The sequence below is a fragment of the Scardinius erythrophthalmus genome (assembly GCF_964197995.2).
Source record: "Scardinius erythrophthalmus genome assembly, chromosome: 2".
Classification (NCBI taxonomy): Eukaryota; Metazoa; Chordata; class Actinopteri; order Cypriniformes; family Leuciscidae; genus Scardinius; species Scardinius erythrophthalmus.
In genome coordinates, this window is record NC_138222.1 from 8,627,487 (window position 1) to 8,641,377 (window position 13,891).

General features: G+C 39.0%; 1 protein-coding gene across 1 annotated transcript in view; it reads right to left on the minus strand.

Annotated features, from left to right (window-relative positions):
* Positions 1-785: 785 nt before the first annotated feature.
* crispld2 (cysteine-rich secretory protein LCCL domain containing 2) overlaps positions 786-13,891 on the minus strand; it is a 31,651-nt gene continuing 18,545 nt past the window's right edge. The window contains exons 4-16 of the mRNA XM_081358775.1: positions 13,207-13,325; positions 12,067-12,199; positions 9,291-9,406; positions 8,808-8,908; positions 7,546-7,713; positions 7,313-7,373; positions 7,156-7,222; positions 6,930-7,060; positions 6,764-6,807; positions 6,367-6,439; positions 6,184-6,259; positions 4,257-4,387; positions 786-2,556 (exon numbers count right to left, since the gene is read on the minus strand). Of these exons, the coding sequence (XP_081214901.1) occupies positions 2,505-2,556; positions 4,257-4,387; positions 6,184-6,259; positions 6,367-6,439; positions 6,764-6,807; positions 6,930-7,060; positions 7,156-7,222; positions 7,313-7,373; positions 7,546-7,713; positions 8,808-8,908; positions 9,291-9,406; positions 12,067-12,199; positions 13,207-13,325 (1,272 nt within the window). The 3' untranslated portion in view covers positions 786-2,504. The remainder of the gene's footprint in view (positions 2,557-4,256; positions 4,388-6,183; positions 6,260-6,366; positions 6,440-6,763; positions 6,808-6,929; positions 7,061-7,155; positions 7,223-7,312; positions 7,374-7,545; positions 7,714-8,807; positions 8,909-9,290; positions 9,407-12,066; positions 12,200-13,206; positions 13,326-13,891) is intronic.

Here is a 13,891-nt window from a genome sequence, read left to right on the forward strand (position 1 = left end):
CTTTGAGTTTGTGTTTAATAAAAGTAGCTGGTTTTCTTTATTGCTGTAACCAGCACCTGAAAATTATAAATTTAAAAATTATAAATGCATTGTTTTTGCATTGCCTGCTGTGACTCCATCATCGGACGTCCTAAATGATTTAGCAGAGTTAGACGTGTTCCTGGGTCAGCATATTTTGTTGATCCTGGAACAACATTCCTGTCTGAAAATTTAATCATATCCCTATCTCTAAACCTAACCGACCCTTAACTTATCCCTATGAGGGGAATGATAAGTGAATAACACTGATATAGAAGCTCTAACCCTGGTTGTAAGCCTAAACTTGATGTAAACTGTAGACTTGTCCCTCAAATCTGATTGGTTGATTAGAATGTTGTTCCAGGATGAACAAAGATGTTGATCCAGGAACATGTTGCACTACCTGCACCGGGCCGGAGTGTGACATAAAACATGCATCTCCATGCGCTTAGACAACCTGTTTTATAAACTGTTCAGTAAGAATGTGTTCTGGCAAAGAACCAAACTGCCACTCTCGCTGAGAACTGTTTGTCTCAGATTTTGGACAGGCGCTCTCTTCCAACAAAGTACTTGCTTTCAGGTATTTGTACCAAGAATTCATTTTATAACATGTCGCGCATCCACCGATCACCCCGACTGAAGTCTAAATCATTTAAATCGAAATATCTGTGATCTGTAAACTCCCACTATTCTTTGTACACTTAAAAAGAGACAGTATGAAGTGTCAATGGAGTATGAAGAGTCGACCAGTGCTTGTGTGGTCTAGGGGAGTTTTTGATATGGTTCTCAACATATCCTGTTTATTGGACAGTATTTAAAAAAGTCCAGTGACCTAAATACATTTTTTTTCTGAAGCAAAAGACAGACACAATCTTAGTATCATAGTTTCTTATAGCCTTATTTTCAATTTGTGCAAAAAACAATTATCTTCTAGCTTTAAAAAGAAACCGAGAACATACACTGTCATCCTCTTACAATACTGACAATACTGAAAACAAAGCACAAATCTGAATATTTACACAAACCATTTTTAAAGACTGTACAAACATCATACTCAAATATATTGCTGCACTGAGGTAACCAATTCAAGAAAGTGAAAAAAGTCAAATAAAAGTAGGTGAAAAGTACAAAAGTAATATGCTCCTCGGCCCATATTCCATATAAGAACATCTATATTTAGACTGAATCCTGGACTCTGAACACTATACAACTAAGAAATATGCATTTAGATAAGACATACTGTAGACCGCAGTCTCTTTCCTCTCAGAGGTATGACTTTACATGCTTTCAGCGTAAGTACCTTTTTATAATGTTGCAGTATAAAAGTGGTTTAAACAAATCGATGTTCAGCCGCCACTGTTCACTTGAGAAATAAAAAATAAGTTAAACTTCCAATGAAATTGCTTTTAGCAGTAATGTCAGACTCTGGGTTGACATTTGATTCTCAAGTGAGCACATATCATGTGTCACATTCATAAATATTTGGTTCTGTTCCATGTAATTTGCAGTTCTGAGCAGGGATTGAAGGACGCATAATAATAAATAACAAAAATGAAGGTGCCATAATGAAAGATGAGCCTAAACATGCACTCAGTGACGCTGAATTCTCCCAGGACTGCACACTGTTTTTGCACCTTTACCATAATGACCGAGTAGTGTTGACTCTGGAAGGCTCACATGCATTATGAAGGGAAGTTCTCTTTTGCTTGGAGTTCTGCCTCCTTTTCTTGCCTTCCATTTCTCTGCATAGCATCTGTTTGCCCAGTCCAGGTCCAACAGATCCACACTACTGTATTGTACACACTCAACTACTATCGCTATAGAGCGGTTCCGGAAGTAAAACTCCCATTCATTTTCTTTACAGGGAAATTGACTTTAACAATAAGCCTTTGAGACTTTTATATTTACATATTTGTAATGTTGTGATTCATCTTGGAAATGGTTGGTTTGGTTAATGACTGAGGTTTTTTTCCCCTACGGATAAATTGAATTCGAAGAATAATTCTCGAAGCAAAACCGCAAAAAAGGTGTGTGGTGAATGTTGCACTCCATTCCAGCTCTGGCTTAAAAAAAAATGATTTGAAATAAAGCAAAAAAAATTGAAAAACCTGTACAGATTAAATACAGTGTAATCAATATGCATTTTGTATGGAAATGAGAGATTTTGCATGTATTCAAAACTAATAGAATATAATCCAAAAAATAAAACTGACTTATTTGATAAAAAAAAAACAACGATTTAAACCAGCACTGCTGTTAAAATACCATTTCTACCACACTGCATTTTGTTAAGAGTTGCATGTGTGGTCAAAATATTATTCACAATTGTATATAAAACCTTTGGAAGCCCATCGATTAAAATAGTTTGAGAAGACTTTGGTCTTCTTTAAATGTCTCTTTCCTCCAAAAGTCAGAGAAAGATGGAAGGGGTTGCATTCCACTTCTGTCTTTCGAGAGCAAATCTTTTGTGTCCCGTCAGTGGCGTCTCACTCTCTAACAGCGAAGACACGGAACGAACCACCTTCTGTATTGGTTTTACTGCAAGACAGAGACAGAGAAAGAAACAATTAACAAACTATTAAAAAAAAACACAATACATGCTACTTTATGAATAGGCCCTTGTGCAACATATTTTTAAAAATATGCTTAAGTGCAAACTGAATGGACACTTAATTTGATAAAAATGTTAAGTGTTATTAAATGAAAAGTGTAGTTTAAGTTTATATTACTGTAAATGCAATTATCTGAATTTTAGAGGGATTTTTTTATCCCCAAAAGTAGGACTTAATGGGATAGTTCACCCAAAAATTTTAATTCTGTCATCACTCACCCTCTTGTTCCAAACATGTATGACTAAATTTCTTCTGCTGAACACAAAAGACATTTTGAAGAATGTTGGGAACCAAACAGTTGATGGGCCCCATTGACTTCCATAGTATTTTATTTCCATACTATAGAAGTCAATGGGAGCCAACATTCTTCAAAATGTCTTCTTTTGTGAAAGAAATTCATACAGGTTTGCAACAACTTGAGGGAGAGTAAATGATGACAGAATTTTCCTTTTTGGGTGAACTACCCCTTTAAGTACATCTTTATATGTGAATTCATAATTACTTCTATTGTCTTTGAAATATGATAAATGATAAAGTTGCAATTTAGTACAGTTAAAAATGTTTTACTTCACATGTAATGTCTAATAATGTCTAATATTTCAAATGTATTTTAAAATAAAACCTTTCATTTGGCATTATCACAAAGTGCACTTTTTAAAAGTGTAAGAAACAGTCGACTTTAAGTACACTTAAGTGGCGTTTTATTTCATTAATATTATCTGCAAGTACAGATTTTAAAAATGTACTTTTAAGATCTGAAGTACACTACAAGTGCACGTTCATTGAAATTAGAATGACAGTCAGAAAGGAAACGATAAGAATTCAGCTTGGTCTGATCATCTTCTTAACTCTTGTAGATGTTCAATTCAAGAGTGTCAATGCCCTCTAATCGACTACAACGATTTGCGTACCCGCTAGATTCAGATTAGCTCTGGAAACCATGACATTAACACTGGCCCAGTGCTCGTCTCGTGCTGTGGTTCCATTCAGTTTTCTTCCAGCAGCCATTATTGACTACTGTTCTTGGCCTGACCTTGGCCTTTTCATTTATTCATAAATGGATTCGCCTTCAGGTGCTGGTGTATTGGACATGTTGCTTCGTTGGCATCAGATGTGCTGTAATTATCCTTGACCGGGACCACTGAGTCAGACACCAACAACTTTTCCATCCAATGGTAATATGGAGAGCATGTGAATACTTCCCTGTTAATAAAGTTCTCACGACGGGCTGCCCCCCATTTCCCATAGATTGCATCATATGAATAGCGTGCGGTGAGGAGAAAATCTATCCAAGCTGTCAGTGAATGGCTTTACTATGCTCAGTTTATAGGCCGGTCAAGGCAACCGTTTAAGAGGCGAGGATCGATTCCTTCGATGACGGTGTTAGATTTCATTACACTGGAGCCGATTTTGTCGATTTAAGCACTTTGCGCGCAGCATTGGAGAATAAGCAAAGAGTCCCTGTGTGGTCCATCCTCGATGAGAAACCACACCATTACTCTTTAACCACTAACGTGCCACAGGCAGATTTGGCCCATCATGGCTTTTGACCGCTGAATTGAGTTACTGAGAGAAAGCAAAGGGAAGAAACCAGAGCAGAGGTGAAGCGAGATACAGGACGTGTACCTCTCGGACTGGATGCCATTCTTCATGGTCCCGGTGTAACTTTTCCTCTTATCCAGAGCCAGGAGGTCCACATATCCCCCGCCGGCTTTGATCACTCCAGCGTGGATAGCAGCTCGGCAGATACTGGAGCCCTGGACATGAAGAGACAAAAGCGTATTCTTTTAGTCGGCATGCTCTCCTGTGCCATTCTCTCACAGAGAGGCTTCATTAGTAGTTCCGTTGATTGATATCATGCTTCCTCAAAGCACACACTTGCACGTGTTATATACTACTGTACATACACTGCCGGTCAAACTTTGGAATTTTTGGAGTTTTTGATGTTTTTGAAAGACCAACAATGCGTGTTCTGAAATCAGGATTTCACAGAGAGTATGTGCCCATATTACACAACGCAACTTCTGTGAAATCTGTCAACACAAACTGCCAAAATCTTCAGATTGCTCAGACTTTTTCGCAACTGGTGTCAATACTTCTGTAAATCAAAGCAAAAAAACTGGACCAGAGTTGCAAGTACGAGCAACAGTAATAGTGATGCTTGCCATAGCACTGTGCAGCTATGTTTTTCACTCTCAATTCCACAGTCCTTGAGATGTAAACAGTCTAAAGGAGCCTAGACAAATGACATCACTTCGAGGTCTACAGTACACACACCAGCAAGGCCAGAGCTCAAGAGCTCCAGAAAAGGCAAGTTGGCCAGACGCCTGGCAGCTTCAGTGTGTGTATGAACTCTGTGGAACTTCATGTACCTACAGTTTTTATTCTTTTAACCTGGAACGTAGGTTCAATTCTGTCTGCTTCTGTCCACTAAACACTTCAGTATGACCCTAGAGATTACCCCGGTTTAAAGTAATGAATGTGCACAGCTCATCGCACTTGTCTGGGTGGCATTATCTTATAATACTCATCCAATTGCTCATGCATTATAAGTGCACTTTCAATCAAAGGCTACCTTTACAAATGACCAAGTCCAAACCACTGTATAATGAGGGTTAATTAGTGCTTGCTGGAAAGCGTGCTCTGATCTGAGGCCAGCTCGACAGACGCTCAGCTTTTACAGAGGAATGTGGCCGCAACAAGGCCAAAAGGCAAGTTCATTTGAGTTCACACACCACTAAACAGCCAGGCCAGGTCTCTTCTCCGGTGAGAAAAAGACATGTGAGACAAGCGAATTATCCAGATTGCAGAGAATCTTAAGTTTAAGTAAGAAATCATTGAATTGTTGCAAATGTCATCTTTTTAATTAATCTAGCTGATCTATTTCACTCGTTCATTCACAAATTGGACTGATTCAGTTTTCAAGTTCATCTCACAGATTCAATGATCCGGTCACAGGGTTTTCTGAATGTTTGCTAGAGAGAAGTTGTTTGAAGTTATCAGTGAATAACTATATTTCTTTGAGAATGAAATTTATTGACAATCTTTGGATTTGGCGAGAGGCTTAGGCTCAAAGGTGCTCGAGCTGCCATACTATACAGCTTGAGATACATCCTTGAGACACACATCCCCCAAACCTTTTAATAACCAAATGTTTCTTAGCATATGTTTACAGAAGGAGATACAATGATTACGTACATAGAGTGGACTTACACTGTCTAAGCTGTTCCCTAAACAGTTAAGTGTTCCATAAGGCCAAGACCTGACCTCAGGCATGCATGAGTCAGTGTAAGAGAGCTGCTCTCCAGCTCCACTCACACAGCTGCTGCTCTGTGGTCAGTCTACACTCTGGGAGAGAAATTAGTGGCGACAATGGAGCCCACCTCCACCAACAACTCCCTTAAGACTCACACAGACAATTCCCGTGGTCGACCCTCACCACAAGAGTAGCACGCTCACTTTAGCCCCATAAGTGCTTGAGTACGAACGCCTGCTCTCCCTCATTTCCCATCTCTCAGCCCTGTAACACTCATGGACAGAAGCGGGTACTCACATCAGCGTAGATGTTGCTGCCGACCACTGGAGCCCAATATGAAGGTTCGTTTATGCAGTTAGCTTGGCAGAACACTCTGATGAGACAGAGGTGAAACTGGTAAGGTGCATTAGAAAGTACTTCCAGATGACCTATTATAGAGTGTATTCTATATGGTGAGTATAACAATTCTTTGAACTGTACCTTGGACAATGAGAGGTGGACGTCTTGAAGGGACAAATCTCTGCCACTGTCGTGTAGCAGTCTATTGTTTGCTCTAAAAAGGAGGAAAATACATCATTGGTGAACCAGACCTTCTCTCAAAGATAATGAAATGTTTATTATTAATAATAAAATAATATTAATATATGAATTACAATATGGTAAACGAAAATATACTTAAATGTAATTTCTCTTAAAACTTGTATGTCATGTGTTTAAATTTACTTGTAATTACACATTTAGTTATGCGATTTAGTAGGTTTAAAATGTAATAACTTGAAATGTAATATATCTGATTGCATGCTGAAACAATTATAAGATCAATGAGAATATTTGCATTTACACAAGAATTATTAAGATAAAACAGTAAAATCCTCACCTTCCACTTTTGACACCATAAATGCATTGCCAGGTTTGTATTTACTACAAACAAACGAAAAAAATCACAGAGCACAGATTAGATTTAATAACTATCAATGTGGATAATTAATTGTGGACAAACTCAATTGAAATGACTATATATATCATCATAACATTCAGACTACCTGAATGACTCCACGCCATTCTTGGTTGCCTTTACAAAGAACGGGAAGCTGTCTTTTCTTGTGACGTCAACGAGGCCTCCATTGTTGTCAATTATTCCATAGTGGATTGCAGCACGGCAAATACTTGATTGCTACAATAACAGGAAGAAAAAAAAATGGAGTTATTAAATAAATCGAACATCATCATCAACAACAGGACCATGTGAAATCTCAGAGTAACACTTACAACATCATAGTACAGCGTTCCCCACACTTTCCCCTTCTTATTTATGCAGTTGGCTGGGCAGTTGTACCTATGAAAGAAGAAAAAGATCAACAGTAAATTTTCAGAACTTATCATCTATTAAAATCTTTAAAGAAACGTCTACTTCATTCAGACTGACCTATTGCAGGTTGCACCCTTACATTTGTCTCTCATTTTTGTCTCACACTTAATAATTTGGGCTGAAAGGCAAAAATGAATACTTTAGATAAATGTACATTATTACTAAAGTTATATTATTTGAATGGTTTTAAAATATAATAAATGCTAAAAATCATTAAATTATTATTATTAATAATTATTTAATAATTATTCAGTTGTTTTAGAATTTCAAGTAATATTATTCACACTAACCTAGATAGGTAGTTCTTGTATTCTTGGGTGAGGAAGGTTTGGCATTTACAGTTTTTTTAGGGGAGAAAGGCTTGGACTGAGGCTTAGTTGGAGTAGTTTGAGGCTGTATCGGCTCCTGAGGCTTCTCCACCTCATTCATATCTGGAGACTCGTGACGTTCAGGGACTCCTAAAAACAAAAAACTCAACAATTAGATTTCAATCTTTACACCTGGTATTAAGATGCATTTTGGTCGATCGGATCACAAGTGGACGACGCTAAATACAGGTGTAAACGAGTTCGAAAACGTTCTGAGCTTGTCCACTTTCGACCACTTCCAGAGATAGTGGAAAACACATTCGACCGGATTGCTTTTGTAGTGTAAACGGTCATGTGTTTGAAAGCCTCTGCTCTCCGTATGTAAATTGTGCAAGCTTATTTTGTCCATTAGATCGAAAGATCTGAAAAAAAAACATACATTTACCCGCCCATAGACAGCAGTGGTTGAAAGTGAGATGGATTAAAACAGGTGTAAACGGGAACGTGTCTCCCTCGCCTACTTGTAATCCGATCGAACAAAACGCATCTTAATACCAGGTGTAAACGGGGCCATAGACTCCTATATAAACTGAACCAATGATAAGTTGTAAATGTGTTCAGAAATCTCCAACAAATATTTTATTGCATAGACTATTTTAAGTCAAAAAGTGAGCAGGGAATATACAAATTTAACGTATGTCTTCGGCAGGCATGATGTATTATGAATGTATTATGTATTATCAGGGCAGCGAGTGCCTAAGTCCTCCTCAGCTCTACAGCGCCCCACAATTTTCCAATATAAATATGTGGTGAAAAAAGGAACTGCAGTGCGCTCTCATAGAGAGCCATTGGGGCAGATTTCAGACTGCCCCGCTTATTTTCACATTAACCTCGCTCCAGACCAAGATGATATCAATTGGCTTCAGCTATGTGTATATTAGTCTGCATCAGGTCAGTAACTAGTTGGTATTGTCTGTTCTTCCTATGTGGAGTAGCGTATCAAATTAATGAAAGTATAATATGTAAGTATAATATATATATTATATATATATATTTCTGTTGTGTTTGTTTCATGTTTGAGGTTGAATAACGCAACCTCGCCCAAAAGTGTTCTGCATGTGTTCGGCAATTACAATATAAAGCTTACAAAAGACCCAGAATCTGCCCTACCAAAATATATAGTCAGGAGCTGCTACTGGTTATACCTTTGTAATCATTCTTCTATCCTCATTCATCATCCTCACCTTTGTAACAGAGGTTGTCTCTGCAGCCTCCTCCATAGCTTGGTGGACACTGGGAGCAGGGGCGGCCATGTTGGTACGGGGCTTCCCCAATCCAGTTTCCCCTAGAAGAGGGCACAGGTTCAGCATGAGTTTGGAAATTGCTGCAAAATCTGCACATTTGACTGAGCGCTCAAAACACATTATCACACACACTCTCACGGATCTCAGGACTGATTTAGGAAAACAAACCCCAGCTGCCAAATTAAATCATTAGCTTGGAAAAGAATAGCATATTCTGTCAATGTTTTCCTTTCCAAAAATCCTTCATTTACCTTTCCATTTTCCAAAGGATAAAACTTTGCTTATAGCCTCTATGTTTTGAAGGATGGAATCTTTGCTTTAAAAAAGTTTTGTTCCATATAGGATAATCATCAGGAATAGTGATTAGCCATCTGGTGTTAAGTGAATAAACGTCAGCAGAAACAGCACAGTTACTGGTCTTACTTTGGCGAGTAGTTGCAGACGAGATAGACAGAGTTCTCCCAGACCTCTCCCCAAACGTTCATACGTGGACACGTGTGTACAGCACAGCCAACACGATTGGTTGTGGCCCAGACCAGCTGCAAACGAAGAAAAATGCAGTAGTATTAGTGATGTTTGTATTCAATATTCCTAATATTGAACCTTGACATGTAAGTTGAAGCAATGATGGCCTCAAATAATCTGGCTTGTTGAATAGAACTGTTATTTCTTTTGTAAGCGATCTTGTAATTACAATTTTCATCAGCAAAAAAAAAAAAAAAAAAAAAAATCCAATAGACTTACATTGAGGATGGACCCAAACCAAGTCTAGAGCTCTTTTTACTTGAGCTAGTAAGCAACCATATACAACATGTTTATATTAGGTTTATATTAAGTGTCTTTAACTACTATAACATTTAAACTAATCATTTGATACCATGCACTTATTATGTACATACATTTGTACATAGTACTTATGGGTAACAATTTATCAATTTATTGTCATTGTTACACGTTACATGTAGTTACTGTAGTAATAACTATAAATTATGCATAATTACATGCAATTAACCCTAAACCAAACACTCATCCTAAACCTAACCCTATAGTAAGTACATGTAGTTCATTATTATTACTCAATACTTGAATGTATAATAACATTGTAACACAGACACCTTAAAATAAAGTGTAACCTACTTATTTTTTACAAATACCTGTAATTAATATTTGTAGATATTACACGCCTACCCCTACCCATTAACCCACTCTTAAACCTACCCATACCACCAAACCAGTCCCTAACCTTACCCGTATCCCACCTCAATAGCAGCAAATGTGTTTTGCAATATAAGAACACAATAAGTTCATTGTACCAAACAATTATTATTATTGACGTAATTACATAGTAGTTAAAGACACCTAATATAAAGTGGGACCAAAAAATATATATTTTAGTATGCACAAAAGATGGAGATCTCTTTGCTGTTGTTGGTGTTGAAAGAATAAAAAAGACATCCATATCAGCTCCCCCCAGGCCAGAGGAGGAAGTGTTCCCCAACAGGAATCGGTCTCCGTTCTGGAGCAGCAGCAGAAGATTGATGGGGCCACGGGGGCCATGAATAGAGACTGCCCTCTTTCATTCTGCACTGAAGGGCGGAAGGAGAAGCGCCTCAAGTGTGACCAGGCCAGTTTCCTGAAAAACGTGTGCGATCCTTCCCTTCATCCACTCTTATCCACACAAACAAAGTAATGCCTGCGTGCAGCCCATTGAGTTGTGGTCAAGGCCCAATTGCTTAAACACAATAGAGTTCACCGGGTACAGTCCTGCAGCACGAGCCAAACCATTTGGCTGTGAAATGAAAGGGAAGTGCTTAGTCAGGCCTTTGTTTTTCATACATACAGTTAAACCGTAGTGGGGTTGCATCCAGCCCCGTCGAGCACAACCCGAGGGAACACGTCTCAATGCTCCCTCGGGAATGCACTTCCTGTACAGGGGCAAAAAAAAGAGGCCACAGGCGGTGTCGGCCATGGGACAATGATACAGCAAACTAATCAGTCTCAAAAAACACAAACTCAGGTTTATCCCTGATGGATCGTTTGGCAGAGAGAAGATTGAGGGGCCCTCGCACAGCACGTGAGAGAGGAGCAGAAAACAAGGAGAATTGCTGCGTGGATTTGGCACGGATCCCCTACGACTCTGCTTCTTCAAAAGAATTCGGGTCAAACAGGAAAATGATTCAGGAGTCAAGGAACGCTTTCCAGATGCTGGTGACCTGCTTTTTGAGGGCCAGCAAGCTGAGAGAATGTGGGACAAATTCATTCCAGTGAAGTAAAGTCTGAGAGGACATGAGGCCATTGCCCAACCCCTCTCTCTTTCTTGTTTCATTTTTTTTATTATTATTGTCATTCTCAATTTTCTCTGTTATTCTCTCTTAGACTTTGGAAGGACCTCTCTTTCCTACTTTTCTTTTCTTTGTGCATTTTATCTGCTTGATCTGGCACGTTCAATATGTTTTGACAGTATCAACATTCATTTTCAAATACCATCATTTAAAGAAAAAGGGATAATAAGCTGTTAAGAAGTGTAGAATGAAACAGAATGAGGGCTGAGGCAAACCACTGCTTACTTATAATTACCTACAGTGAATCTAAATAGTATTTGGACACTACAAGCGATTATTCACCCAAAAAATGACAAAATTGTCAACTGCCCTCATGTCATCCAAACTCAGACTTTCATGCATCTTCAAAATGCAAATGAAGATATTTTTAATGAAACCTGAGAGATTTCCAATGAAAGTCCAAAATTTGGCAATGAGAAATCGTATATGAATCAAGCGGTTTAATCCAAGTCTGAAGAGATACAATCACTTTATATGATGGACAGATATAATTAAGCATTTAAGCATATAAGCATTATAAGCATCCTTTTAAGATTAATTTACAATAGCATTTTTAGGACTCTCTTAGGTGTCCAAATACATTTTGGGGCCATTATATATTACATGTGTGATACAAGACACTGTTCTGTGCCAGGTTAATGAATACCAGTGGTCAAGGCTGCACCCCATATGCTGTTTTCAATGGCACTTCTGTTTTAATGCAGGTCACACATGCTACTTATTAAACACCGCTTGGTGAGGAGTAAATTCAAGCTAGCAAGTGCACACCTTCGCACGCGAGTTTTAAAATCATAAACAAGGTCATGTTGTTTAGTCCCACTGGGATAATTGTTAGCTAACTAATCTTTCTCACTCACTTGTGTGTAGTGGGTGCACATGGGTCCAGAGCAGCGCTCAGGGCACCACGGGTTGCACTCATGCGGGTAAGGGTAGGTGTAGTCCTTCACCTCATCGTACCAGGCCTGCACATGGTAGGCAGGAGAGCGGTACCTATCAGGAAAGAGACACAATTATTTAATATGATTATGAGTATCACACCACTACTTTTGGAAATAGGCTCATTTTACAACTCCCCCAGAGTTAAACAGTTGAGTTTTACCGTTTTCGAATCCATTCAGCCGATCTCCGGGTCTGGCAGTACCACTTTTAGCATAGCTTAGCATAGATCATTGAATCGGACAAGACCATTAGCATCTCTCTCAAAAAAATGACCAAAGAGTTTTGATATTTTTCCTATTTAAAACTTGACTCTTCTGTAATTACATCGTGTACTAAGACCGACAGAAAATGTAAAGTTGCGATTTTCTAGGCTGATATGGCTAGGAACTATACTCTGCGTAATAATCAAGAAACTTTGCTGCCGTACCATGAGTGCAGCAGGCGTGATGATATGACGCAGCGCCTGAAAATAGGTCTAATAGGTTAGACAAACTTAGTCCCGGTCACGTTGGAAGTTACTGAGCTGGGGACTATTTTCAGGCGCTGCATCATATCATTACGCCTGCTGCATTGGTCATTTTTTTGAGAGAGATGCTAATGGTCTTGTCCGATTCAATGATCTATGCTAAGCTATGCTAAAAGTCGTAAAGTCGCTAAAAGTCCATTCAGCCGGAGATCGGCTGAATGGATTCGAAAACGGTAAAACTCAACTGTTTAACTCTGGGGGAGTTGTAAAATGAGCCTATTTCCAAAAAAAAAGTGGAGTATCCCTTTAAGGGGCAGTCGTGGCCTAATAGCAGGGGCGCAACTACCCAGTGTCAGAGGGGTATGCAGCAACAATTTTGGCAAAATGTTGAAAATAAAGTATGTCCCCAGATCTGAATGAATAATTTCAATCTCTAGAGACTTTTTCAGGCCTGAAATCACAATTTTAAAATTCAGATATTCTAATATATCCATGTTTTACCACAACTGTGGCCATTATTAGCACCTTGCACAACCGGTTATGATACAGGAACAGACTGATATGGTCTTTGTAAATGTGTGAGTACTCATACCTTCCCCAGTGCACTGCAAGGTTCTGCCCGATGGACTTCAGAAGGTCTTGAGGTCCATGTTCCCACTGGCATTGTTCCGCCCAATAGGTTGCCGACTTCTCCAGTTCATCATCCCAAACCTGGTCATACACACACAAGCTAAATCAAACTCGCAGCAGAACACAACAGATTCATAATTCTCATATGTTTGCACTGAGACTTTAACAAAATACTGAACATGCTGAGTTTTATTCCCAGATAATTCCCTTTGCCTTACTCTCACTCTTCATCTTCAATATAGGACTGGGAATCAGGCCCAATACAACTAAAATATTGGTTACATGCACGCACATCAGAGCTTGGCTCACATCCATTGTAAATCCCCAGCAATCAGGGTTAAATGAGACAAATTTCCCCAGCTTATTTCTCCACCTGTAGGGAGAGAGGACTCAATTCGCCCCACAGAACAGGGTTCTTCACCTCTGAGGAACTCTCAGTAAATTTCCAACTGCATTATGGGCACAAACACTCACACATTCTGTAACCTCAGTTCTAAAGGTGCTGTTTGGGACTAAGCCACATTTCTGAAACCCTTACTTGTTCGCTGAGGCCTGGCAGCGGTTCTGAAACCCCTGCTTGCGGTAGACTCCTGTCTTTCTCAAAGGCATCAGCCCAACTACATTAACCATAAGGCCTTTCTCTTTGT